At 36.9% G+C, this 26,883-nt stretch overlaps 5 protein-coding genes across 6 annotated transcripts in view; 4 read left to right on the top strand and 1 right to left on the bottom strand.

The window, feature by feature from the left end:
* LOC106139972 (protein O-mannosyl-transferase TMTC1) overlaps positions 1-1,430 on the top strand; it is a 108,304-nt gene extending 106,874 nt beyond the window's left edge. The window contains exon 14 of the mRNA XM_060944701.1: positions 384-1,430. Coding sequence (XP_060800684.1) covers positions 384-719 — 336 coding nt within the window. The 3' untranslated portion in view covers positions 720-1,430. The remainder of the gene's footprint in view (positions 1-383) is intronic.
* A 5,032-nt stretch (positions 1,431-6,462) lies between these two features.
* Positions 6,463-14,649, top strand: LOC106139976 (histidine-rich glycoprotein). Of its 2 annotated transcripts, none has more exons than XM_013341490.2 (4): positions 6,463-7,536; positions 8,149-8,368; positions 10,774-10,966; positions 12,938-14,649. In XM_013341490.2, the coding sequence occupies exons 1-4, from the start codon at positions 6,676-6,678 to the stop codon at positions 13,077-13,079; spliced, it is 1,416 nt and encodes a 471-aa protein (XP_013196944.2). In that variant the 5' UTR covers positions 6,463-6,675; the 3' UTR covers positions 13,080-14,649. The 2 variants fall into 2 exon arrangements, with proteins under 2 accessions (XP_013196944.2, XP_060800795.1); XM_060944812.1 differs by having other exon boundaries at positions 6,464-7,086; positions 12,938-14,645.
* Positions 14,650-15,463: 814 nt separating this feature from the next.
* On the bottom strand, positions 15,464-19,004 carry LOC106139968 (uncharacterized). The gene is made up of 5 exons (XM_013341483.2): positions 18,870-19,004; positions 18,070-18,241; positions 17,475-17,695; positions 16,385-16,515; positions 15,464-15,647 (listed from the first exon to the last, which is right to left on the bottom strand). The coding sequence occupies exons 1-5, from the start codon at positions 19,002-19,004 to the stop codon at positions 15,464-15,466; spliced, it is 843 nt and encodes a 280-aa protein (XP_013196937.1).
* A 620-nt stretch (positions 19,005-19,624) lies between these two features.
* LOC106139969 (uncharacterized) lies at positions 19,625-24,362 on the top strand. Its single transcript, XM_013341484.2, has 5 exons — positions 19,625-19,816; positions 21,668-21,845; positions 22,072-22,292; positions 22,648-22,778; positions 24,143-24,362. Exons 1-5 carry the CDS (start codon positions 19,679-19,681, stop codon positions 24,360-24,362), a joined length of 888 nt encoding a protein of 295 aa, XP_013196938.2. The 5' UTR covers positions 19,625-19,678.
* LOC132901828 (uncharacterized) lies at positions 20,346-21,311 on the top strand. Its single transcript, XM_060944588.1, has one exon. The coding sequence runs from the start codon at positions 20,346-20,348 to the stop codon at positions 21,309-21,311; it is 966 nt and encodes a 321-aa protein (XP_060800571.1).
* Positions 24,363-26,883: the final 2,521 nt, after the last annotated feature.

Genomic DNA, 26,883 nt, shown 5'->3' with positions numbered 1-26,883 from the left:
TCCTTCATGTTGTTCGCCAGAATTTATTCAACCTGCCAATTTTTTTTCAGTTATAGCTTATAATGTCAAATGTGGCGAAATTAATTATATATAGTATCTTTAGCTGATGGTGATGATTACTGGTTTGGGACGATATAAGTTAATACATTTTAGGTTTATTACTATCAGCAAGTTTATGTGGATATATATCTTAATATACACAAACCAATGACTTTTCTTTATATTTTACTGTCCGGGCCTACTTGAAGAAAATTCTTTAGAAATAATTAGTTCTCACAAAATTTATCTTTTGTCTTTGGTATATTTAGTCCGAATTCCATGGTACACTCCCATATTTACTTCTACTGTTAACAATGATTAATTATTTTACGCTATACTTTCAGACAACGTCAACGTGTCTCCACCACAGCAAATTAGAAATATCATCCAGCGTCTACGTCAACGGCAATCAAGACGCGAAATCCGACACAAGGACACTAGTGGCGAAAACTGACGTGCCCCGTGACAAAGACACCGTTGTAGCTAGTGTTAACAAAAACCATTGTGAAAACAAAGATTTGAAAAAAAGTGTATCAATCTCCGCTCAATACAAACCGACACACAATAAATCAGATATAGGACATAAGCAGAAGAGTTGTCCTCTGCACAATAAAAAGAAAATTAAAGAACCTGAGACGTTTACGCCATTCGTTTCTGACCATTTGATAAAGACTTATTAGGATAAGATTATAATTTTAAGGCTAAATTTTGGCATAACAATATCGCTGTTGATTTTAAATTTTATAAATAACAATGACCTATTGAAAATAAGAAAGGGTTCTTCAAAAATACGTGAAACTGTCCCAACATTTGCACGAAAATTTTGGCAATTGTCACTATTTCCTTGATGTGAACTGTAATTTCATTGCTTCATGTTTCTTTTCACTAAAATCGATCTCGACTATGATTGACAAACAATATAATTATTGTTGACTGCAATATTGGTCAACTGTTATTATTTTCTAATGAAAGGAAAGTATGTACAGTATAGTTAGTTGCTAAACAAATTTGTGCCATAATAAGACTGCATGCATTGTTCAGTTTGTTATATGTCATGATAATAATATATACGAGTAATTATGTAATTGTTGTTAATTTGTTATAATCACGACCACTTCTAATTCAGTTATCATATAATACTGTTATTGTATTACGAAGAAGTTTTTGTTTAAATTGATTTACTTCCTGAGCGTTTTTACATAAAATCTGTTGGGAGATTAATGATATAGTGTTTTCTATACTTAATCATGTCTTAACGCATTTTCTTCGTTAAATTATTTCGACAAATATGAATAATGTCAATCTCAGCTTAAATTTGATGTTTAAAACTTGGTTTCAATCGTAGAGTTTTCCTCCTGGCTTAAGTCCCGGTTGCATCCTCACCACTCTGGAAAGGAGCCCGGGATAGGTATGCCTTTGACCATGGATCATGAATTGGGTGAGTCAGGTTTTTACACGAAGCGTGGTCTTAATCTTAGAGTATCGACTTAATTTTAAATAATTAAAAAATTTCAATTAACTGTCTACACAAATCAAGAACTTACTCAATCAAAACTTACTACGAGCGAAGCCTATCTTAATGAAAAAATTGCGTTTCATTGAGCTCTCAACATCAGAAAACAATGCATGCGGTAATTACTCAAATATATCGTTTGACCTGAATATATAATCAAATAATGTAAATAATTGTAAATCAAAATAAATACTGTAATATATAAACGAGGCATCGTAATATATAAGTAAAATGGTAAATAAGATTTCTCATGTAAATATAATAATTCTGCTGAAATATAAAATTTGACGAAAAAGCTGACATGTCTTTATTGTTTCAGAAAACAGGTTTTTATTATATAAAAAGAAATAAGTAAATACAAATTGCACAGTTTAAAAAATATACATAATTGAAAAGATTAATTAACAATAATTGCAATTTCTTAGCGCGAAGTTGAAGTTGATTGATATAATCGTATGTTCTAATCGGAATAATATTCTAATTTCTATGATGATTTTTGACTTCACTTTGCATACATTTTTTTATACGGTTAACTTATTGTTTTCTTAACCGAACGAGTCAATATTAAGAATTTCCATCGCGTAGATGTAACATTTGTTTACGACACACAAATAAAATAATTGAAAGACATTTTGTTTTATTTTTCAATTAAATTCTTTACACAATTTTATTACGACACCCAAATTACATTCTTTGTTTGTTCAATGATAGAAAAAGTTAACCAGATTTTACAGTACTTACCTGTTACTGTGGTTGAGTTGCTAAGTGAACCAAAGTTAACTTATCGATAACAACAATTATTTGTTCTTAATTATAAGGTATAACCTAGAACACTACAACTATAGTTATAATGTAAATATAGCTATAGTGTTCTTGTCGAATAAATATTATTATTTATTTAAAAAAAATCTATATATTTGCTGTGTGGTTCCCTACACTTAAGAATAGGACCACTACATTCCTTTCCTATTGATGTCATAAAATACGACTAAGGTAGGTATAGGCTAATAAACTTGGGATTCTTTGAGGCGATGGGCTAACTACCTGTTACTATTTGAATCTCAATTCCATCTTTAAGTTGTAAAGCTGAACGGCCTTTCGGTCTTCAGGAGACCGTCGGTTCTGTCTAACCCGTAAGGGATGAAGACGTGATTAGTATGACCTAAGTATGAGCATAACGGACGGCTTTTTCAGGATTTAGTTATTGTAGGTTAATTTTAGGTTAGTATGTACGCAACCCACCTTAAAACCTTTGTTACCGTAATTGTAAAAATATAAATAATGTGGTAAGGAAAACACAATTTTCTCACCTGAAGTAAATTTGACGATTCGTAAGTATTTGGTAACAGATATGCATATTTTAAGATACCTGAAGACATTTGCCTCAAAAAATTGATGCAGGTAGGTTAGGTACCAACCCAATAACCGCTTAGGTTATTGGTTATCATTATTTTTTTTTAGCATTTTAGTGTATTTTTAAACTAACTAAAAAGCTAATAAATCTTGGTTTTTATTTTCTTCGTTTATTTTCCCTTAGTCTCTAAGATATCTATGCTATCCTAAAAAAATTGGTGAGAAAGTAATGCACATGTTTACTAACCTGACTCTGTGGTAGGTATATTAGCGTTGAAAGTGCAAGGAATCTGTTTTACCAAAATATTGACGTGCATGCAAACTTTATTGCTTGTCTTTACAAGTATGAGATTTTACTTTTTCGACATCCATGGGAAAGATATGGAGTGGCCCTATTCCTTTTTATACTGGTGCCGGGTACCACACGGCACCAATATAAAAAAAAGGTTAGAATATGCCAAAAAATATTAAGCAAACTCACGACTGGAGTCACTAGAGTTTGAAGTATCGCAATCTGATGAAATTCTTCTGTTCCTTCATGACTTCTTAGGAGTACGAGTCATGACTCTGTCATTTTCAACAATACAAGTCGATGATGGATTAATGTTATTGAGAATCAGTTAGGAAGCGATCGTGCGGAAAACGCGCGGCCCTATTCTGTAATTTTGGTCAGCTAGTCGACAAAGTGAAATTGGATCTCGGTAAATAATTTTATAGAAGGTGATTAAAGGACAAAAATTGTTGACAATAACTGCTTTCTGTCGAGTTAACAGCCATTCATATTCCAATTATTACACAGAAAAAAAACCTTATGACACATGCTAGGTTTAGTTTTAAATGTTAACTTTGAAGTAAGAAGCGGAAATTTTAACCCTACACCTTGCAATTTTTGAGTCGAGCCATTAAGTTGAGTAAAATAAATCGATCTGAGCGTACTTCTCTGGCAATAAAGAGTCTTCTTCACGGAAAGTGTGACCAGAACAAAAGCCAAGACCAAAATGACTTACATCACGTATTCATTTGTTCACAAGAGAAGTAACTAGTGTCTCAGCATTTTTTTATTTATAAATTGTGGTTGGCGATGTTGAATTTTCATTTACATATAGTTATTAAATACAGTACAAAAGTGTTTAAAATTGTTGGTTGACACCTAAATAAAAAAAAACTCCGCTCTGACGTTTTCTGATACAGATTCAGAATAAGCCCCGAATCAAGTACGTAGTATGACAACAATTGAATCTATTTAATCACCTATTGCTTCACAATCATGATATTGGTCAAGGAGAGAGGTTACGGAATGTTTGATGACATTATTATAGCTGAGGTCAGAGAGGAAAAGTGTAGCAAATTGTCAAGAACCCCTTGACACACTGACTTGATCGTCATAATTTTAGTATTAGAGAGTCAGGAAGCTTCTTTTTTCCCATGAGCCGGTTACAGCCTCACTTCTTTGGAGAGGATAATACCAGGTGCCCCTATGAGCCTGATCCTGGGCGAGTGAGTCAAGTTTTGTCACGAAGCGAATTTCCCTTGGCTTTTAAAGCTATTTGACGGCCTCTGTGGCGCAGCGGTAGTACGCTTGTCTGTGACACCGGAGGTCCCGGGTTCAAATCCCGGTCAGGACATGATGAGAAAAGAACTTTTTCTGATTGGCCTGGGTCTTGGATGTTTATCTATATAAGTATTTGTTATAAAATATAATATCGTTGAGTTAGTATCTCGTAACACAAGTTTCGAACTTACTTCGAGGCTAATTCAACCAGTGTAATTTATCCCGTATATATTTATTTATTTATTTTGGCTACCCATTCTCAATGTGCAGGTTTCCTCACGATATAGGTTACTTCATAAATTTTTCTGCCCTATGACAGTTACTTTCTACCCCATAAAGATAGTAGTATATCTTAATTTGTTTTAATTCATAATAGGATTAGGCATTTGTCTTTGATTTCACCTGATGGTAACTGACGATGAAGACATTACATGACATCTAAGAGGTAGCCATTTATGTTCTTAACATCCTACTAATATTATAAATGCGAAAGTTTGGGAGTATGTCAGGATGTCAGTATGGATGTTTGTTACATACACTTTCAGGTAAAAACTACTAAACCGATTACGATGAAATTTGGTATGTAGGTAGCTAAAGACCCAGAATAACATATAGTAGGCTACTTTTTATCCCGGAGTTCCCGCGGGATTGACAGGGTTTCCATGCAGACGAAGTCGCGGGCGGCCTCTAGTGTTAAATAATGCTTTTGAAAGTTTGCGGACAGTAAAGGTAAGTAAAGGTTCTATTTGCTGAAAAAGTGGCTTTGCACACTCTCCAAACTGGATCCTACAAAACACAGATAGACAAGACAATAGGATAGAATAGAATACATTTATATTCAAAATTGGATACATGGTATCACTTATTGACGTCACATCACTTAAATCTAATTATAACTACTACCGCTTCCAAAGCGCATGTGTAGAAGAACAAACAACAAAAGATGACTGAAAGACAAAACAACAATATTTCCACTTTGACTGGTTGAAAGCTTTTTGTACATTCAAACATACATGCATATAGGCACGTCTGTATCCCTTGCGGGGTAGACAGAGCCAACAGTCATGAAAGGACTGAAAGGCCTTTCAACCTTTCATGACTCGTTCAGCTGTATAGCTTTATAATGGAGTTGAGATTCAAATAGTGACAGGTTGCTAGCTCATCGCCTACATGAAGAATTCCAAGCTTATAATTATATAGCCTTTGTTTGTTATCGAATGGAAAATCCTTGTAACGGACAAACCCCCCAACTTTCAACCCCGGGACTCCTGACACCTAATGTACCAGCCTACCCACTAAGACACCTCCGTGCGCCCTTCTTGCAAATTTTTATGCCATCATGGGATTGCAGGCATTTCCCCACGATGCCTTCTATGTATGTAGACACCTATGTAGTTTAAGTTAGCAAGTGCGTCAAAGCATAATTAAGTTTATTTACTTAGGTATGCGTTGTAAGAAATATTTATAAAAGACAATGCAGTGGTTGCATTCTATCTTATCTTGTTTGTGTGTTGATGTCCTTATATTATTTACGGTACAGTAGTGATGACGTTCATAAACTGTTTATTTAAAAGAGTTATTTACAAATGATGCAAGTAACCAACAAAATAAGATAACTACAATTGTGTTCATAATAATGTCCCTTAAATCTATTTCTTCGTTCCTCATGAAATAGACACAGCGAATAGTCTTAAAACTCAAAATTCAAATTTAGGTGCATAACTTCTTAATCGAAGTACTAAAAACTAAATATAGATAGGAACAGATGTAGGTAGTTAAAAAAAATATCGATTATCGCACTCTGAAACAGATTCGGTAGTACCTGTTCAGCGAATCGATTGCGTGATATTGCACAACCGGATCTCACGGTCGCAGACGATTTGTAAAAGTATCAATTCAATAATTCACGGCCGAAGTTTTCTCTGTTCGGAAAAATAGCGAAAATAATTGACGGGAAAATAATTTGAGACGGCGGTTTTGAACGCTTTCTAGACCGCGCTTAGCCCTGCGCGGGCGCAGTGGCCGACAGTACGCGAACTCGCGCGCTCGTCCGTCTCGGCAAACACTAATGTTGATATAGCGAACGATATAAAACACGACACAACGGTGACGAACTGTCAGACGCTTGGAACTCGAGTTGGTACCCGCTATTGCAAGATCCTTTAGTGAAAGGTTTATAAGTTACAAAAAACGAGTCGATCGGTACAGTTCGGGCGAGATGCGGCCAGCGGTGATCTGGCTTTCGCTATTGGCAATCGCGGTTGCCGAAATAGCTGAAGAACCTTGGGTGGAAGAGGAAGTTGAGGAACCTTACAATGAGGAAGTTGAAACGCACGAAAGGAGAAGGCGCGAGGCGTATGTTGAAGAACCTTATGAGGAACACGTTAGAGTTAAACGGAGGTGTTATGATGAAGTGATCCCTGAGCCGCGTTATAGGGTACGGCGGTCAGAAGAATACGTGAGAGTTCCTCGGCAAGTTCATCAATATGAAGTACACGAATTCACGGAAGACGACGCGTACCCGTCTTCAGTGCCTTACGAAGAAATGCTCGCTGCGAGTGCAGAGCATTATCATAGGGTTTACGCCGCGCCCGGTGCGCCGGCGTCCGCTCGGTATCAAAGTCCTGAAGTGAGTCAACCAGTGGGACATTTTGTGCCTGTGGGACAGCCTATTCAGTATGTTGCTCCTCCAAATGTGCCTTCATCCAAACCCGTTCAATACGCGGCACCGCCAGTATCACCCGTGGCGGCGCAACCTGTTCCATTCTCCCCTTCAAGTGTGCCTGTGTCTCAACCCATTAAGTTTGTCGCTCCTAATGTCAATGTCGCATCTAACCCTGTGAATGATCATGTCCAGTTTGTGGCGCCCCCCGTGCTTGCTTCTGTGTCTCCTATAGCCGCCGAGGCGCCGGTTCTTGGCCCTGTGCCGGTGCAATCTGTACCTGTGCCGCAGACGAAGAAGCTGGCTGGTGATCAGTATGGCTCGGCGGCTAATCATCATCATGGACATAAACATAGTGTTTCTCAAGGTGGAGGTCATAAAAATCATGCAGGTCATCATGCTGATCGGGGTGGAAAGGTAATATGTGTTGCTAATTGTTAAATGTCTTTGTGCTTTTGTATACAACTCAGAAAGCTACAAATAATAAAAATCATGATGTGGATTAATACGAGTTAGTCTAGATTTTTAATTGCCTTGTGATGTTAACTGAAATGTGCAATGAAAGGTCTCGTGTAATCAAGTTGGAATAATATAAGAATATAAAGAAACCTTAACTTGGCCTAATGTTATTATTATAGCACATTTTTATTGTTCATTGTTTTTCTTTTGCACATAAGTTTTCATTAATTTACTTTAGAATTTGTATATGTTTCTTCACATCCGTTTTTTATTTCTAGATACATCTATGTATACTTATTAAGAATTCCTCACAATGTTTACTGCTGAAGCAATCGTTTGTAAAATTATTTCATACCTATAACTTACATCATAATTTTTTCTATTTTCATTCAATTATCCTGAAATTATACTAAAAAGCTTACCTTACAATTATAATCCTAATATAACGTAAGTAAATTGAAAAAAGAAAAGAATATCTTATTTTATTATCTTAGATGAGCTTCCATTAAAAAGTTGATAAAATTGTAAAAAACAATTGCAAAAAGAGCTAATTACTGGCAAATTTTTCAGAGCTCCAAAGGTTACAAATCTGATCATCACTCGGACAAAGGCGCCAAAGGTCACAAGACCGACGAGATCCATCGCAAGGAGTATGAAGAAGCAGCCGGTAAGAAGCATAAGCATCACGACAAGGCTGGTCACCAAGGAAGCCATGAAGAGGAGGCCCATGGCCATAGAGGCGCACACTTTGGAGAGAAGAAAGGGCATAAGAAAGGACATAAAACCAAGGGTAAGTTATTTATTCATTGCTCTTTTAATACACAATTGTACTGGATTAAAATTACACACAGGATGCGACGTTAAGTCAAACAATAGTTGGATAGTTTGCGGACCGTAGAAATGTATAAATCTTTTCATGCTAGGTATTTATTTAGGTTTAAATTAAAAGCGAGAAAAACAGTGATTTATAGGATCCTGTTAATGAAAATCATAAATTTGGAAGAATCCGTTATAGTAGTTCAACCTCCGGGAGTGCTAATTGTAATTATTGCATACAAATGTTGGCGACTGACAACAAGGTATTAACATATCTCCACAATTCAAACAAGCATGCAAGTAAACATGGTCTTCATTGTCATTCTATTTGTATTGCAACTGCAAATATGCAACATGCAAATATGTACGGAGGTACCTGGAATAAAGCCACAAGTCACAAGTTCGATCCCCGATCAGTCTTCTTCTTCCTCCTAGGGTTAGTCCCGGTTACATCCTCACCGTTCTGGAAAGGAACCGGGATCCATCCATGACTAAAGATCCTGGATTGGGTGAGTCAGGTTTTTATACGGAGCGACTCCCGTCTGACTTTCAAAACCTTAGTAGGGAAACCTAACACAAATGGGATTATAGTTACACATTCAGCTAGGAACAATGGGCCAAGGTCTTGGCTAAATATAGTATCGTTGTTTTAGTATCCCATGTCACAAATTCGAACTAGGTAATTAGGTATTTTGGGGCCAATCAATCTTCCCTGTACGTTGAGTTAGTATCCCGTATCACAAATTCGAACTTAGGTACTTCGAGGCCAGTCAATCGTCCTTATATGATTAAAGAATATCCCCCATTGTAACCAATTAGTTAAAATTAAACTCGCTTCACGCTAAAATTACAACTAAACAACAAAAAACGAAACAAAAATGGTGTTGACTTCGGAAACGTTCCGTTATAACTTATTGAATTTCATGGTGTTTACCGGATAATGGCTAAAAAAACTGTTGTAGGGGTCAAACGGAACGCAAATAAAACTTATGTAATATCGAGCGCTTTCTAACCGCTAATATTGCTTCTAGAATTGTCATGTACGTGTTGTGGGATTTTGTAATCGCCATTCTATCTACTTAGTTTATTTGTTCAACTATTTCAGATGGAAAAAATCCATTTGTTACAACGTTTTAGGTGCCTTTATTAAATAGCTGGTGTTATTTCGGTGCCGTGCCGTGTGGTTCCCGGCACCAATAAAGAATAGGACCACTCCATTTCGTTCAAATGACACATGCTATACATGGTTATGGATGGTCTAGCAACCTGTCACTATTTGAATCTCAATTCAATAGAATTGTTGTTGATTAAGCCAAACAGCTGTATTGTTGGCTCTGTCTATCCCGCAAGGGAGACGTGATTAGATGTATGTATGTAATTTCGATATAAACAATCAATATGTTGGTATATAATACTTATATACTTCTTTAAGCCGCGTGATTTCCACCATATAGAAGATAGAATTACATACATACTCAGTCACATCTTGTTAATGTGCAAGGCAAAAACATTATCCGATCAAAACTATTAAATTCATATTTGTCTCAAATAGATGATCATTAAAATTAAGCCGTAACTTCATGAAATGTAATAGGTATTACTATCCTAGTACCTGTCTTATTACAGACAGGGAGTTAGCAATCAAGAATCTTTAAAATTTTCCGCAATAAAATTACCAAATTTTGGAAAATATTTATGCTTCATAGTACACGAAGAGTTAGTTAAAATTGCAAACGATGCAGATGTAAAACCAAAATAATCTTGTTTGTATATCTGTATGCCACATGTCCAAAACACGTAACGGGTAGGGTAATAAAAACAAACATTTTAAAATTCTTTGAACTTATCGTGGGAATATTGTCGAATTTACTTTTAACAATCGCCCGCGACTGCATCTACGTGAACTGAATTCGTTAATTACTTAGGTATTAAAATAATAAGTGCGAATAAAACTTTTATGGTTTCAAAACAGTTATGTACTTTTATCAGAAAAGCTATCTACTCCTACATTAGAAAAATAATTTCTTTCGGGTATTCAAGTAAAGTAGTAAGCCACATTCTTTCGCTTAATTATCATACATACATACATAGATAACCAAGTCTTGTAAAGACTGAAAGGCCGCGTTCAGCTTTATAGCTAAAAGATGGTAATGAGATTCAAATAGTGACAGGTTGCTTGCCCATCGCCTAAAAGAAGAATCCAAAGTTTACACTGCGATGTTTACCACATCGAAAACTTACTTCTGCAATTTTCATAAGAATTTTCATGTTCTCTTAGAGGATACACTAACAAAGCCCCATTCCCTACATTTTAAAGCCAATCCCAAAGAAATCATTACAAATAATAATGGAATAAACCCAAATTCCCCAAATTTCCAGGGTACCACAACAAATACCACAAGGACGAGTTCCACAAAGAGCATAAGTTCTACGATGACTTCCACAAGAGCGGGGAACACCACAGATACGGCAAGTTCAACGCGAAACACGCCAGCAACGAGAGCGGGAAAAAGAAGGCTCATCATGTGAACGCGGGCCATGACTTCGTGGAGAGAGGCAAGAAGGGATACAGGTAATTTCTACAGACTTTCGTAATTTCGAGAATTTAGTAGGAAATACCACAGATATGGGTAGTTCAAAGCAAAAGACCCGAGCAACGACAACGAAAAGAAGGAAGCTATCCATGTGAACGCGGGTCATGACTCCGTGGAGAGAGGAAAGAAGGGATACAGGTAATTTCCACAAAGACTTTTGAAATTTCGAGAATTTGGTCGAAAATATCACAGATACGGGTAGTTCAAAGCAAAAGACGCCAACAACGAGAGCGGGAAGAAGAAGGCTCAGTATGTGAACGTGGGTGATGCTTTCGCGGAGAGAGGCAAGAAGGGATACAGGTAATTTCTACAAAGACTTTCGAAATTTCGAGAATTTGGTTGGAAATAAAACAAATGAGGGTAGTTCAAAGCAAAAGACGACAGCGAAAAGAAGGAGGCTCACTATGTGAACGCGGCCATGACTTCGTGGAGAGAGGAAAGAAGGGATACAGGTAATTTCTACAAAGACTTTCGAAATTTCGAGAATTTGGTAGGAAATAAAACAGATGCGTGTAGTTCAAAGCGAAAGACCCGAGCAACGACAACGAAAAGAAGGAGGCTCACCATGAGAACGCGGCCATGACTTCGTGGAGAGAGGCAAGAAGGGATACAGGTAATTTCTACAAAGACTTTCGAAATTTCGAGAATTTGGTAGGAAATACCACAGATATGGGTAGTTCAAAGCAAAAGACGCGAGTAACGAGAGTGGAAAGAAGAAGGCTCAGCATGTGAACGTGGGTGATGCTTTCGTGGAGAGAGGCAAGAAGGGATACAGGTAATTTTTACAATGACTTTAGAATTTTCGAGAATTTGGTAGGAAATACCACATATACGGGTAGTTCAAAGCAAAAGACGCGAGAAACGAGAGTGGAAAGGAGAAGGCTAACCGTGTGAACGTGGGTGATGCTTTCGCGGAGAGAGGTAAGAAGGGATACAGGTAATCAATGTATTTGTAATTGCAACATATACCAGAATCGAGTAGTAGACCTGTGTTCACCACACGGCACTTCATTGATGTATAAACCAAATGTCATAAAATTCACATTCTGCATGATGATGTGAAAGGCATTAGCCCGTTGATGAATATTAGTTTTGACTTCATGTTGTATTATACATACACACAATGTTACAATTTTAGATCTTGGCCCTCAAAACTGTTTAGTGTCGTCATTTGTATATTCTTAGTTAAGATATAAATAAACACAGACGTTAGCAGAGTTGAACAAATTCATTTCATGTGACTTATATATACATACATACATAAATCACGCCTCTTTCCTGAAGGGGTAGGCAGAGACCACATCTTTCCACTTGCCACGATCCCTGCATACTTCTTTCGCTTAATCCACATTTATAACTCTCTTCATGCAAGCTCGTCGGATTCGAGTACTCTTGACCTGACCTTTTGCTAGAACCAATCCGATTTGATCTTGATGTGACTTATGTAATTCAAAATTTAATATAGATGTAGTTTCATATCTCTTTCTATCTATAAAGATAGAAGGAGATGCATGAAGAAGGTTAACCATTTAGGAATAGAATTACTTTAAGCAAGAAAGCGAGTAAGGAAAAGATATCAATTAATATTTTTTTTGTATGTACGTTTGTCATGCGAAAACTTTCGAACTGTTTACATTTTGATAAAATTGAAAATAAATTTAGGATATGTCAATGTACCTAATTTTTAAATCCGCGCGGCATCAAATCGCTTAGTAGTTTTAAGTTCCTGGTCTAAGTGCGTGGCGAACGACTAAAAATACATACATATAATCACATCTTCATCCCTTACAGGGTAGCTAGAGCCAGAGTAGAACAGTCCAAATAGGCTACGTAACATACATTCATAAAATCCCGCCTCCTTCCAGACAACATCTTTCCACTTGCCACGATATACTTCTTACGCGTGACTCAATAAAATGGTAGTAATAGTGTTTTTATTCTCTTTTCAGCAACAAGGGTCACCTGGACGAAGACCACACCGGCTACAAAGGAGGTCAGGGTCACGAGGAACACAAAGCCCACCACTCACAGCACGGCAAGAAGGGGGGCAACGAGGGCGGCTCTCGTTGGGGGTATGAGAAGAAGAACTGATTATGAACCCAATTTGGTTATCATTATAGAATTGGGACGAATAAGTCTTTATTCTGAATTCTACGATTTTGTAAGAGTTTCAGTCCTTTTAAATTTTGACCGAGTTTAACGAACAATGCCAATTCAATCTTGGTTGCTGTAGCAGTAACTAGATTCAATGCGAGAGTTTCAAAGAGCGTTTTATACTTTTAAAATAGAAATGCATGCATGACAGGCATATTTTGTTATTTTTTTTTTGGAGACACTATATCAGGGGATATTAAATATTATTTTATAGGTATTATTCTATTGAATAGGTATCTAGAATTTGATTTATAGTTCTCATTAATAAAAGTAAGCTAACACTTGCATGGACAAAAAACGAGCAACAAAGCTCATTGCAGGTTTTCCTCGGAAAAGTTTTTCATAAAAAATAACAAAATGAGGCCGGTCAAAAATAAATTCAGTCGAAATTAGACGGAACTTTTGCACAGAAATCTATTATAGTTGAAATTAATCACATTTTACGATCAAGTAGAATTATGAATTGCAGTGCTATGAATCAATATGCCATAGAATAAATAATTAGGATGATAATAAAGGATTTTTAGTTCCAATTATATAAATCACTAACAAACACCAATATACAAGAACGTCACAATTAATTACATCTGTAGCTAAAATTTTGTTTTGTTACCTATTCTTATTAATTACATTCCAAATAGGTATTTAAGGAATTAAAGCCGAGTATTTAAATAATCAGGTAAGTAGAAGTTGTCAGGATTTTACCGAACTCATGATAATGTAATAAATCTTAATTAATGTTATGTCACATAAATAATCCATATCAATGGGTGTTACATACAAAGTAGATATGTAGGTTATAACAATTTCATGTTTCTTTTCATATTGCCAACTTTCATAATTATATTTTGTCTTCCATTAAAACACTTGAAAAATACCTTTTTATTTTGGTAAATTATTAGATAGATACATTTTTTTCTAACAATCATTAGTAGATTTTCTCTTCAAATTCATATCTAGGTTAATGACGTATCTAGGCAACAAACAAACCCAATAAGTCGTCCTACTCCCAACCAAACCATTGGTATTACCACTTTTTTCCACTTCACAAAAAGCCAATTCAATACCGTTGCAGTAGTATCTAATGCAATAAATTAACCAGTAAAAAACTTATTGATACTCTCTGTTGTGCAAGCAAGTCCAATCGGACGGTGACCGATTGGGTTAAGCAAACATGTGGGTTTTTTTTCTCTTTTTTTTTGTCTATTCGTTATCGTTTTTTCCTTAATAGGTACTTAGATGATTTTCTTATTTTGGGTTCATAACCATATAAAACTAAGAAATCAATGAATTTACATTTTATTTGCCGAATATTTTAAATTCTAAGTACGTCCTCGCAATAGAAAAAAATTGTTTTTCTTTTTTTTTGTAAATAATGATCTACCTTACCGAGTATACATTTATATGGTCAAGTTACCAGATAAGTTAGTTTTGTAAATAGGTTTTATTTTAGTGAATGAATATCTTATTACTAGGTATTTTTAAGTCTGTTAATTTTATATTTTTTGCAATATTTTACGTTTTTGTGATACTACAACTAAATTGATCATATTTGTATAAAATATATTCCGTTTCAAAGTAACAAACAATTTTTATTGTATTTTTTTAGTTTGAAGTGTTATTCTATAAATTAACGATTATTCATTTTAATTTTTTTTTATATTTTCCTTTCAGTTTTGTAGGTACTTTTTTTTACTATCTAGAAGTATTCTCAGATTGTTAGTCATTTTTAAATAAAAAAAAAATTGTTTTTGTAATGTGTTTTATTCAATAATTTAAACCACGTTTATTACAAAAAATACTTCATCTATAAGTTTATTAATTTCATCTTTTTTCTTTTTAACAAAACCAAATATTTGTATGCAATATAAATAAAATTTTTGGAAGCAATATACCTACACAATATTCATATCAACTTTGGTTGAAATAAGACCCCTTTGTTGTAGAATAAATTTGCATCTTACTTACGGGAAAACTACTCATATACATATTAGCGATATATATACAGGGTGACTTTTAATTCAACTGCATAAATTTAACTGTTAAGTGTACTCATCTAAAGGATATTTAAAAACATTTCTTTACATGTTTAGTTTTAATTTCTTTTTATAGTATTGGTCTGTATTAAAGCGTGTGACGTAGTTTTTGAGGGTTTTTTAAATGTGAAAATGATGATGTTTAATTTAAATAAAAATAGGCTCAAACGGCTCAGATGCATGGGTATAGTCTATGTTTAAAAGGATGCAGTTGTTTTAAATGTCACCCTGTATATTAGTTGTTTTGTTATATGTGATATATATATATATATATACGTCTATATATCACATAAGTTGCGGCTTGCACGGCACAATTGCTCCAATTTTGGGATCGAAGTACTTGACATAGATGGCGACAGTGTGATGAGGGCTGCGGGGGAAGAACACCCGCTGGCCAAAGTCGTCCACAAAGTCGGTGTAGCTCATCTCCCATTCCCGTTTCATGCCGCATTTCTCGCAGATTCTTGCACTGAAATAAAACAATTTATTTACTTTATTGTCTTTACCTTGCTTTTTACTTTTAATTCCTAAAGCTTTTTAAGGAACTAAAGTTCTGTTAATAACACTGTGAAATATACGGCTTTAAAACATAATTTGAGAACTTATGATTTGTACCGTTGTAGCGGGAGCGTATATTCGACTCGACCGCCACCAAAGGGAAGAAGGCTAGGTGTGTGCCTGGGGAACCGCGGCTCCAACGATGTTGTGTCGGAGGTTGTATATTTGCTCCACTCCGTGAAATCCTTGCTTGTGTGTTTTTTCACTGTTTTTGACTGATAGCGTCGCGTGATTTTATTTTTTATTGTTGTGACGTGTGGCGTAGGAAGTCGCCACACAGTTATACAAGAAACTAGCTTTTAACCGCAGATTCGCCCGCGTGAATTTAGAAATGTACAAAAAGCTATGAATTTATATTTAACACCATCTATAAAAACAAACGACGAAATTAGCACTACGTACAAAAAGCATCGAATCAAACGCCACTTACAAAAAGCGACGAATTTAGCGCCACTTACAAATGAATACAGTGTTTTTTTTTTTTTTTTGCAAATCCCCGATTGTAACATACATACGTACCTACATAAAATCACGCCTCTTTCCCGGAGGGGTAGGCAGAGACTACCTCTTTCCACTTGCCACGATCTCTGCACACTTCCTTCGCTTCATCCCGATTGTGAAACTGTGTAAAATCTGATTTATACGCACGTATACTGGCTGACTGCAACAACTTGCACCAATGGGTATCTGAGCTCATACGCATTGTCTATGGCAGTCTTCAATAACAGGGTGCCCACCCCCTGGGCAGTCACTTCGGATGCCGTGACTAGAACTTCCACCTGACATGATCAGAACTTGGGTTAGCTAAAACTAACTCGAGGTTTCCACGGGAATAAAGACAGCACATACATACATACATATAATCACGTCTATATCCCTTGCGGGGTAGACAGAGCCAACAGTCTAGACTGAAAGGCCACGACCAGCTGTTTGGCTTAATGATAAAATTGAGGTTCATATAGTGATAGGTTGCTAGCCCATCGCCTATAAGAAGAATCAAGTTTATAAGCCTATCCCTTAATGGCCTTTTACGACATCCAAGGGAATGAGACGGAGTGGTCCTATTCTTTCTTTATTGGTACCGGGAACCACACGGCACGTCAACTAGGACATCACTGCTGTAAATTAATTATTTAAACCTGTTCACTGATTTAATATTTAAATCATCAGAATTACTTTTATATTATATTGAGCGGATACATAAGATTCAAGTGTTATCACAATCATAAACAACTTCCTCTGGAACATTTATCCCGCTAAAATTATCTTTCACAACATCTCTTTTTCTACTTTTTAAAAATAGTCTATATGTCTTTCCAACCCTTTAGAGCGACAGGATATTATGAAATTAAGACATAATTTGATTTTGCTACTAGATTTGCACTTCGTAATACCAGTGGCAAAAAAAAAAACATACATACATACATATGATCACGTCTTTATCCCTTTCGGGGTAGACAGAGCCAACAGTCTTGAAAAGACTGATAGGCCACGTTCAGCTGTTTGGCTTAATGATAGAATTGAGATTCAAATAGTGACGGGTCGCTAGCCCATCGCCTAAAAGAAGAATCCCAAGTTTATAAGCATATCCCTTAGTCGCCTTTTACGACATCCATGGGAACGAGATGGAGTGGTCCTATTCTTTTTTTTACTGGTGCCGGGAACCACACGGCACACACACACACACACAAAAAATACCTTAAATTCTAACGCCTACAGCTAATTATATTTGACTCACATCATAAATGAAGTTTATGTTGTACTTGGTGAAAAGATTCGGACTCCTGATGCAATGGGCACAGAAGTACATGCGGTGGCGCTCTGGCCTCGATGCGGTGTAATGAGCCCACTCCTCCAGCTCGTCAGCAGCCCATGGAAATAGTTTGTTGGCTATTAGAACTCCTATCATCTTCCTCTCACCGGTTCTTGGGATTTTCTCGTAGGCTATGAACCTATCACCTGGAATAAAGAGTTATTTAAATGAATATTTTTTAATAAGCTTTAAAATATATATCAATTAAGAAAGTAAATATGGTAAAAGAATAATTTATCTCATTTCAGTTGAAGTAAGTAGGAGCAGTGTCATTAGATAAAGCATGTTACATGAGTTTTGAACCAATAGCTAAGATATAGATATAAGATATAGGAAAGAAAGGTAGCACAGTGACCTTTTTATTCATAGTGAATTCTAATCCGTCTAAATATATCGTAAATCCGTAGAATTTTGAAAGATCCGAAGGATGTAAAACCTTAGGAATATACTATCTTAATTAGATAAAGACATCCATAGAAATTGGAATTGAAACTGATAGGAAGTGTAAACATTCCAATACCTGAATGGGAATACTTGTCGGTGAGGACATCTATGTACGGACAGTTGAGGTCCATCCACAGTCCCACGACGCTGGGCTCCCTGGGCCAGAAGTGGTTGTAGAGGAAGGACCTGATAAACTTGGCGTGGCATCGATTCCCCCGCTCGATTGTCACATTGCGAATGTCGAAACACTGGGAAGAGAAACAATGTGATAAGACCACATAGTGCCGACCCTGAGTCAGGAATGAATAAGAGCTAAAGAGAAAGAGAGGTTCTCCTGTATTTAGCGTTACCTTTTCCTAATATCAAATCACTTGTTATTCATTTATTCTTCTAGCATTTGTCTCGGCTATTTTATTTTCAGAGAAAATCCTATAATCACGGTTTCCCAGAAGTAAAGTCAGGTAAACGAACCGCTTCTGACTGACCTCAGAGAGTATATTAACACCAATTCAACACGCCTGGACCATAGTTGTTGCAGTGGGTGAAATTGCCACACACAGAAAAAAATGGGTCCTATTCTAAAGTATCAGACACCATAATGCACAAACAATTTAATCCTTATACAAAAATTTATTACGCAAGTATTTGCAAAAAAAAGGTGCTTATAAAGCTCAAAGACCTTTTCATTAAATAATTAAAAATCTGAAACTAGAAGGCGATAGGTCAGCAGCTATACAAACTGTTTCCCAGTTTGCCATCATTAAGTCATCCAGCTGAATGTGGCTTTCAGTCTTTCGTAAGTCGTTTAACCCGTAAATATTACAGACGAGTTATATGTATGTAAGTACCCACTTATGTGTCTGCTAGTTTACTTACTGGCCTCTTCTCTGGTGGGAATGCGCAGACGTCGCAGGGAGAGGGCCTCCTGCAACGCACCGGCTGTCGCGTGTTCACCCCAAATTGGCTCAGCAGATTTCTAGACAAAATACTACTTGATAACGCCTTAATCATTGTTCCTCCTGCTCTGGTCACATCCTGAACTGATTCACTTTTAATTTCTTTTGCTTGTTTTAATATATTTTTTTTAGTTTTATTGTTAGAGCATGTTTTTTCGATTTTTTTATGTGTTTTGATTTTTTCTAAAAGTTTTAAGACAACTACTGTCATGTTGTCATAGAGGTATTTGAAGAAGTTTAATATCGTTCGATACATCATCTAAAACTATTGACGAAAAATTTGAAAACGATGATAATCGCCTTCTTATCACACGAAGGTGCTCATCATTTACAAAAGACATTTTATCAAAAACATTATTGATGTATAATATAGTCTTGTGGTTCGTGCCTCAGTAGAGAAACACTGTAGGAGATTAAAAATTTTGAGTTACTTAATATACATTTCATTTCAATGTCGCAAATAATTGTAGGTGTAATCTACAAATAAATTTACTGAAAAGGACAAATAAGTCTTTGTGACGTATGCATAATCCATGTAAAACAGGCACGCTATGAAATTAACAAATAAAAAATAAATCAAATGTCATAGCAGGCGTCATTAAGTCACCATTATTATATTTTTGGATTTTTAGAAATTTAATAAAATCATTCACAAAACAGTCAACATGATTCGGAGAACTAAATTTTATGTGTGAATAAATATTGCCCCTCAATTCTTCGGTGCCCATTATGTCCTTGGTGACCAATTTCTTAAAGTGTTTCTCTGGAGGTGGTTTCAGAAAGCCGGTCCTCAATATCTTAGCCCATCAGCTCAGAAGAAACTACTCAGATACTCCTAAAGCGGATCCAGATTCCAAGCAAGTGACGGTACAAAATGTAAATTATCCCTGTCCATAAAAGTATCTTGGAATATAGGTTCAAGGTTTTAAGGTAGTGGTAGTGAAGCTGCAACTATTGTTGCCAAATTATATATGTCTTAGTTTAAATATTTATACTTTACCATTCATTTAAATTCTAAATAATCAAACATTTACTTATTTTGATACCTTATTTAAATATGAACCTGCTATTGTGAGAGTTGATTTGTGTTTCTACTTAATATTCACTTACAGTATTTCATCGCTTCTGCTTTTTTTATAAAATCCAGACAATAATTAGAATTCTTCAGTTAAAATAAAAATATCATAACCTGATAGCAATTTCACGTGCTAAGGAAGTCGGTTAAAAATGAATTTCATTAAAAACAAAATCAATAGATTTGGGCGAAGACTGGCGATCAGGAGATCTCAAGGTAGGTAATTCAGATTACGTATCTGATTTTACTTACTTATAATTCAAAAATTAAAATATTAATAGATCTAAATTTCTTATTTTAGCTAATAGAGTCAGCTTCGACATGGATAATATTGAAATTTCCACCGTAGATATTTACCATCCTCTTACTCCTCCCCAAAACTTGAAAAGACAAGCGCTAGTTATCAAGCATCACGACCGTTATTCAAATTCATTAGATGATGTTGTCTTGGAAATAATGGGTGCCGATCCGTCCATAGCAACAGTTTATGGTAAACCTATTCAAAACGATCTCGCTGTTCGTTTTGAATTTATAGCCACTTCTGGCCTAGAAAATGATCACAGAAAGGAATTGCTACGTGCTCATCTACCTCCTGTTAATTGCAAATTGATAGATGCACCGTCTTTAAATCCAGAAATAAAAGCAGCAATCACAGATAATTTTGTGAAACGAGATAAAGCTATATATAATAAACAAAAACAAATAGCCAGTGCTATTGCTTGCTTGAGTGAAGCAATCACTCTCCTTTTATCAAAAGATAATAAAGATCCTGTCGTTCTTTCGTTATTAATGGATACGGGACGAATTCTTTGTGATTCTCAGCATAACGATTCAATTACTAGACGTAATACCCTTTTATCTATATTGAAAGGAGAATTGAAAGAACAAATTATGGGTACAAAAATTGATACTATGCTTTTTGGGAAAGAACTAGCGCGTACTTTAAGAACAGCAAAAGAAATAAAAAAGTCTGGAGATGACTTAAAGGGTCAAATTCTTAACGCCAATCCAAATGCAAAAAAACTAGGAAATTCCAAAAAGAATTCTCATAACAAGGGTTCGGGTCAAATCGCTCAGGTTCAACGCTCAAAAGCTCCCATTACTGATTACATTGTAGTGGAGAATAATGATGATAATATTAAAGGGAATAACAGTAAAAATAAGCCGAAAGAGTCACTTCGTCCTTCGAATCAAAGCCACAAAGTAGACTGTTGGCAGCAGGATAGATTCTGCAGATCACCGAGAGAGTCTCGTCCGAGTACTAGTTCCAGTCAACAACGTGGATGAAAACACGGTAAAAATATTTTTAGATAAGTTTTGATAGTACAATTTTGATATATGGAAAATAAATTATACATATCATACTGATTTTATAGTTTTATTTTTGATCCATATCAATAATCGCCTAATCAGCATGTATTTTGCAGACCAAACACGGTCTTTTTTCTTTTTTGGAACTTTCTTGTATTTTTGCGTAGATATAAGTTTCTGTTGAGATTTCCTTCCCTTCAAATAGTCTCCTGACTTATTTATAGCTTTTGGTGTACTTAAAGTTTTAAGTTTTGCCGCTTGTGTTACTTCATTTTCTCGCTAAATAAAATTAATAATTTTGAAAACGTGAATTTTAATGTGGGTATTTTCAGGTGCAGGGCGCCGAGAGTGAGGAGCGAGTTCGGGTTCGTCGCGCACGCGCATCTGATGTCCCGCGCGTGCTGCGTTTCGTCCGGGAACATGCCCGAACAGCATGGCCGGGCCTGGCGGCGCCACCTAGCGGGTCGCACCTGATACTGGCTGACTATGTTGCCAGGGCCCTCGCTCAAGGTCTGTCCGGTTTTCTTTGTAAGTACCGTTGTGTTTAGGACTGGATGTTCAGTCAGAAACTTCTGGAGTCATTTCATATTATATTTGAAAGTTGATCTCGCTTTAACTGTATAGGTTCGTTACAGTGGTATCGCTCGTTTTCTGCTTAATTCACTCATTGCCATTCAGGGCCATATTTAATAATCTATGGTATTAGACGACTTTTTATAACAAATTCCACCATCAGGGCACTCCATGCTGGCTGAGCAGCAAGAGGCTCGTCGTGGGTGGGGCACCGTCCGAGGGTTAGCTCTGGGGACTTCCATCTGCCCCTGGGACGCGGCAATGCTGGAGCGATGGGCGCGGTGCGTGCGCTGCACCAGATCACGGCGACTCATGCATTTCACCGCACATTGCCTGCGCGCACCCGCTTTGCATGATAAATATAATGTGCATAAAATTCTACAGGTAATATTATAATGTTTAATATTTTAATGTTATTGGAACTCTTTCCCCGTTTGGTTTTTTGCATAAACACATCCTGTGGGATACGACCCAGATCTGTTGCTACTATTTCTTTTTTATCTTATTATATGTACTTAGTTGTATTCTGTTATGTATATAATAAATAAGTAAATGTCAATTATTCTTTCTATTTTTCTTTACAAATCGTTTTACTATCATAAATAACTTGTTACTTACTACTTTCCAAACTTGGGAATACTTTGCATCATTATCAATTAAGACATAAACATTCTGGTATTGCATTTTAGTATAAAGAAGATTGCTGTAAACTTTTTCAAACTTGATTATTTAATTACAGATATCCTTGATAGTGCCGTTGGACGCTCCAAAGAGATCTGAGATCATCAATGTGCTCGCTAAGAATGCCATTCAGCGCGGAAGAGACGTGGGTTTCCAGGTCATCAGGTTCGACACCTGCGACAGTATCATGTTAGTGATATATCATACTCATTTCAAAATCATAAATTCAAAAGTCTGTCTATACTTTTGTCTATCTTTCTATCTGTTGCGCTTTCACGCCTTAACTGCTGGGTCTTTTAAAAATGGCAGTCATTACACAGGGTCAACCACACTTACTGTACTTTGATTTGGGAATTGTCACGGGACCAATGTCCCGAGCAAAACCTAGTCAAGCAGGTAAAATTACCATACTAACGGCAATTGCACCACTAAATCACCCAATCAATATAAACTTAATCATTATTCAAATTAAATCTGTTTGAAATAAAATTGAAACTTAGTCATTGAACTAGGTATGTATAATCACAATAGCTGTAGCGAGAGCGATGATTCGGCTCGACCGCCACCAAAGGGAAGATCTTCCGCCAGGCTAGGTGTTATGCCTGGGGAACCGCGGCTCCAACGGTGTTGTGTCGGAGGTTGTATATATAGCTCCAATCCGTGAAATCTCTGAAATCGCGATTTAGGTTCTTCGCTGCTATTGGCTGAGCACGTCGATTTCTTCGAGATGATTGACAGTTGTTGTGTGATTTGATGTTGTGACGAGTGGCGTAGAGATGTCGCCACAATACTCCCCCCCAAGACCGGAGGTCTGAAGTCTTGATCTTGCTGTGCAATCTGTGCTTCAGTAGCTTGCAAGTGCCAGTTGTCTTCCAGTGAGTCGGAAGTTGCTCGAAGTCTGCGGTGAGTCGAGACAGTAGAGAGCGAAGTCGACTTGTTGGCGCCGGTAGATATCGTGCAGAGCTGCCACGCTGGAGAGAAGAGCGGCCGTCGAAGAGATCCAGGCGTGGGCTGCGGTAGATGCGTCGGTCGCTGAAGTCGATGAGATTGAGTGCGGGTGGAGACAGGACCAGGAAGCTCGTTGCGTTGGCTGCGATGGACCTGCTGCGATACCCCAGTTGCTGGCTTGCTGTGAGACTGCTTGCAGAGTGAGGAGTGATGCTGAGGATTGGAGTTGATGATAAGAAGGTTGCTTCCAATCACGTCGGGGTCACCAATGTAGCGAGAGCGATGATTCGGCTCGACCGCCACCAAAGGGAAGATCTTCCGCCAGGCTAGGTGTTATGCCTGGGGAACCGCGGCTCCAACGGTGTTGTGTCGGAGGTTGTATATATAGCTCCAATCCGTGAAATCTCTGAAATCGCGATTTAGGTTCTTCGCTGCTATTGGCTGAGCACGTCGATTTCTTCGAGATGATTGACAGTTGTTGTGTGATTTGATGTTGTGACGAGTGGCGTAGAGATGTCGCCACATAGCCAACAATTTTTAAAACAAAATTAGAACTGAAAATATTAGTGTTCTAGTGTAAATTCAGTGTAAATATAATTTTTCAGAGCACAATCGTTGGAGCAAATGGATCTGAAGAAAGAATGGCAGTTTGCGTACGACATTTATCCTGATTCTATAAAAGAAATGACTGATAAACCCCAGAAAACTGAATCCAATACTATGGAAGGCAGTACTGATGGACCTCCAAAAAATGAAAAGCAAATGTCTAATTTTATTGCAGTTTACACCTCACACACTCAAGCATCGAAAGCTGATCAAACTTGATACAATACAAACAAGACAGTGAACAGCAACATAATTTTGACGACTTAGTGACGGCTGCTAAGAAAAATAAAATAAAAAATTAAAAGTTGCAGTTTTATTTCATAAATATGAAGGAGAATCTAATCACGCGAAAGGCTTACAAACTAGAGTTTCTTTCATTATACGATACATGTGCTACTAATCTGTCGTACCTATAGATATATAATATAGGTATATTTAAAACAAAACATAACTATGAAAGACAAAGCGGGCATTAACTATATAGGTTTTTATGTAAAAGTGTCTAAAAGTGTCGATAGTATAGCGGGGCGAGATTGAGAAGTAAAAGCCAACTACGGGATAACAACTTTACTTCGGTAACTTATAAAAAGAAATAACAAAACTCGCTCGCTAATAAGAGGTGCATACCGCACCGGTCCGCGCGTTGTTTAAAGACTGACTTGTTCAATGAGGCGCACGGGCGGTCCTCTGCGCGGGCGCTGGGAACGGCGTGGTATGGACGAGGGGGGCGGAGAGTGACGCGATGTCTCCCCGGAAGGGCCTACAATGTTGCCCGCTATATCCTCCCCCTCCAAGTTACATGGTCGACCCGACTGTGACTTGGCTAGTCTACCGCGATGGCGCTGATGCGCAATAACAGGAGATTTACCCACGTAACGCGTTAAGGCGCTGGCATCTCCGGTATCAATGTGGTGAACAGCAAACTGAGTGGGTCCTCCCCCTGGAGTGAAAATGTCCTCATTGACATTCAGAAGGTTGGACAGCTGCTGTCGTTCGTCCTTACCTAAGTGGAATCCTTCATCGTCGCGAAGATCCACAGACGAGCAATGTAAAGGTTTGTATGACCTACCACCATTAGGTTCAAAGACGATGGGCTGAGAGACCCTATCGTGGTTCATAAACCATATACCGCGAGAAAAATCTAATACCATGCCAGCGTCCTGAATAAAATTCATTCCCAACAAACTTTCAGTAGCATTGGGCAACATTATAAACATAACATCTAAAGAGACATCGCGTACCCTAACCCTAACTTGCGTACGTTCAACAATTTGCGCAACTGCCCGCCCGTCCGCGTATTTAAGCTCAGTAAATACATTTTCAAACTTATGGCCATACTTAACTAAATGAGCTCTAAGACTAACACTGCCTATACAATGTTTAGCACCTGTGTCTATAAGCACTTTACCACGTTCACCATAAAGAGCTATGGCAGATTTTTAGGTCAAGGTTTTAAAAGCGTCTATATATGTCGGCTATACCAAAAATCATAAAATATTTTTCAATAAATTATCAAAATATCAATACCATTTCACAACTAGCTAGATAAAAGAGTGATAATTAAAAATAGCTATTATGATACCTATTTGATTTTCTATAGAACTCGCCATTTGTTGTTGTCACAGTGTTGACAGCCTTAAAAATGTTTTTTGTGTGTATTACAATACATCAATATTATTTTTCTTGATTGAATGATTTAACAGATTTTCAATATAAACAAGTCTATTGTTTTTGCTTTTTATAAATTCATATTAGATAGCTTTGCAATGAAATGCAGCCATAATAAAGCCTCCTTGACCGTTGATGGACAGGAAGCTAGCTAAAAGGCTGCCAATCAGAGCTGTCAAAAAAAAATGACATTTCTTTTCATTCTTTCCGATTTGAGTTTTCATTTCACACATCTCACTCGCTTGCGCCCGCGTTTCGTTGTGTTCTGTGTATTTTCGTAGCTTGGCATGCTAATATTATATACTTACCTAAATATCATTTGTAGTCACTGATACGAATGGTACCTAACCATAAGTGCTGTAGCTTAACATGCGTAATTGTGAATAATATGCCTTACTCAGTTTCCGTAGTAAAGTATTTGATACAACATAAACTAATATTAAGGTTGATGGTGACATAACCTACAAAACTTCAAAACAGTATATTTCAAAAACCTGAAGTCATACGGCTATATAGTTTTTTTCACCAAGATCCAGAAAATAAGCTCTATTAGGCAAGATATATTTCATTCGTAGACGCTAACTTTAGACATGACCTAAAATGATGTATGGGAAGCTGCCATAGCTCTTTCTATTTCTAACAAAGGTCGCACTCGCGAATCTATATTAACACTATTTGCAGAAACAGATTGAAACGAAGTTGATACGGACGGAACAGGTTTTGTCTTTTTACAAGTCGAGCAGTTGGATCGGATCACGCCAGGCGCACCGCACCCGAAACACGTGATAGTTGAGACGCGTGGTTCTCCATCAGTGCCAAGTTTCTGTTTGGCTAACTTTTTACAGGCATATTTCAGATGACCATACTTTTTACAGTAATTACAGTGTGGCCGAGATTTATTCTTATAAGATATTGTCGACTGCGAAGCCGTCGGAGAAATGGGTAGAGTAGTAGGCTTTGCCGTCAAACATAACGGTTTAACATCGCTGGTCGATGTTCGGCTTTCATCCAAAATATCTTCGACACGACGGGCCATAGTAATAAGCTCAGCGAAGGTAGAAAATTCCAAACG

This window comes from Amyelois transitella, chromosome 6, assembly GCF_032362555.1.
Source record: "Amyelois transitella isolate CPQ chromosome 6, ilAmyTran1.1, whole genome shotgun sequence".
Taxonomy (NCBI): domain Eukaryota; kingdom Metazoa; phylum Arthropoda; class Insecta; order Lepidoptera; family Pyralidae; genus Amyelois; species Amyelois transitella.
Note: the sequence above shows the minus strand (reverse complement) of the source record. Positions and strands in the feature narration are given on the sequence as shown.

Excerpts from the sequence above, each read along its gene's own strand:
- LOC106139976 (XM_013341490.2), top strand. The coding sequence starts at position 6,676 with ATGCGGCCAGCGGTGATCTGGCTTTCGCTATTGGCAATCGCGGTTGCC. Across the intron at positions 7,537-8,148 it reads ATGCTGATCGGGGTGGAAAG|AGCTCCAAAGGTTACAAATC; the intron begins GTAATATGTGTT and ends CAAATTTTTCAG. Across the intron at positions 10,967-12,937 it reads AGAGGCAAGAAGGGATACAG|CAACAAGGGTCACCTGGACG; the intron begins GTAATTTCTACA and ends TTCTCTTTTCAG.
- LOC106139968 (XM_013341483.2), bottom strand. The coding sequence starts at position 19,004 with ATGATTAAGGCGTTATCAAGTAGTATTTTGTCTAGAAATCTGCTGAGC. Across the intron at positions 18,242-18,869 it reads TCCCACCAGAGAAGAGGCCA|TGTTTCGACATTCGCAATGT; the intron begins GTAAGTAAACTA and ends TTCTCTTCCCAG. Across the intron at positions 15,648-16,384 it reads GTTGCAGTCAGCCAGTATAC|TGCAAGAATCTGCGAGAAAT; the intron begins GTGCGTATAAAT and ends GTTTTATTTCAG.
- LOC106139969 (XM_013341484.2), top strand. The coding sequence starts at position 19,679 with ATGTCCTTGGTGACCAATTTCTTAAAGTGTTTCTCTGGAGGTGGTTTC. Across the intron at positions 19,817-21,667 it reads CAGATTCCAAGCAAGTGACG|GTGCAGGGCGCCGAGAGTGA; the intron begins GTACAAAATGTA and ends GGGTATTTTCAG. Across the intron at positions 21,846-22,071 it reads TGCCAGGGCCCTCGCTCAAG|GGCACTCCATGCTGGCTGAG; the intron begins GTCTGTCCGGTT and ends TTCCACCATCAG.
- LOC132901828 (XM_060944588.1), top strand. The coding sequence starts at position 20,346 with ATGGATAATATTGAAATTTCCACCGTAGATATTTACCATCCTCTTACT.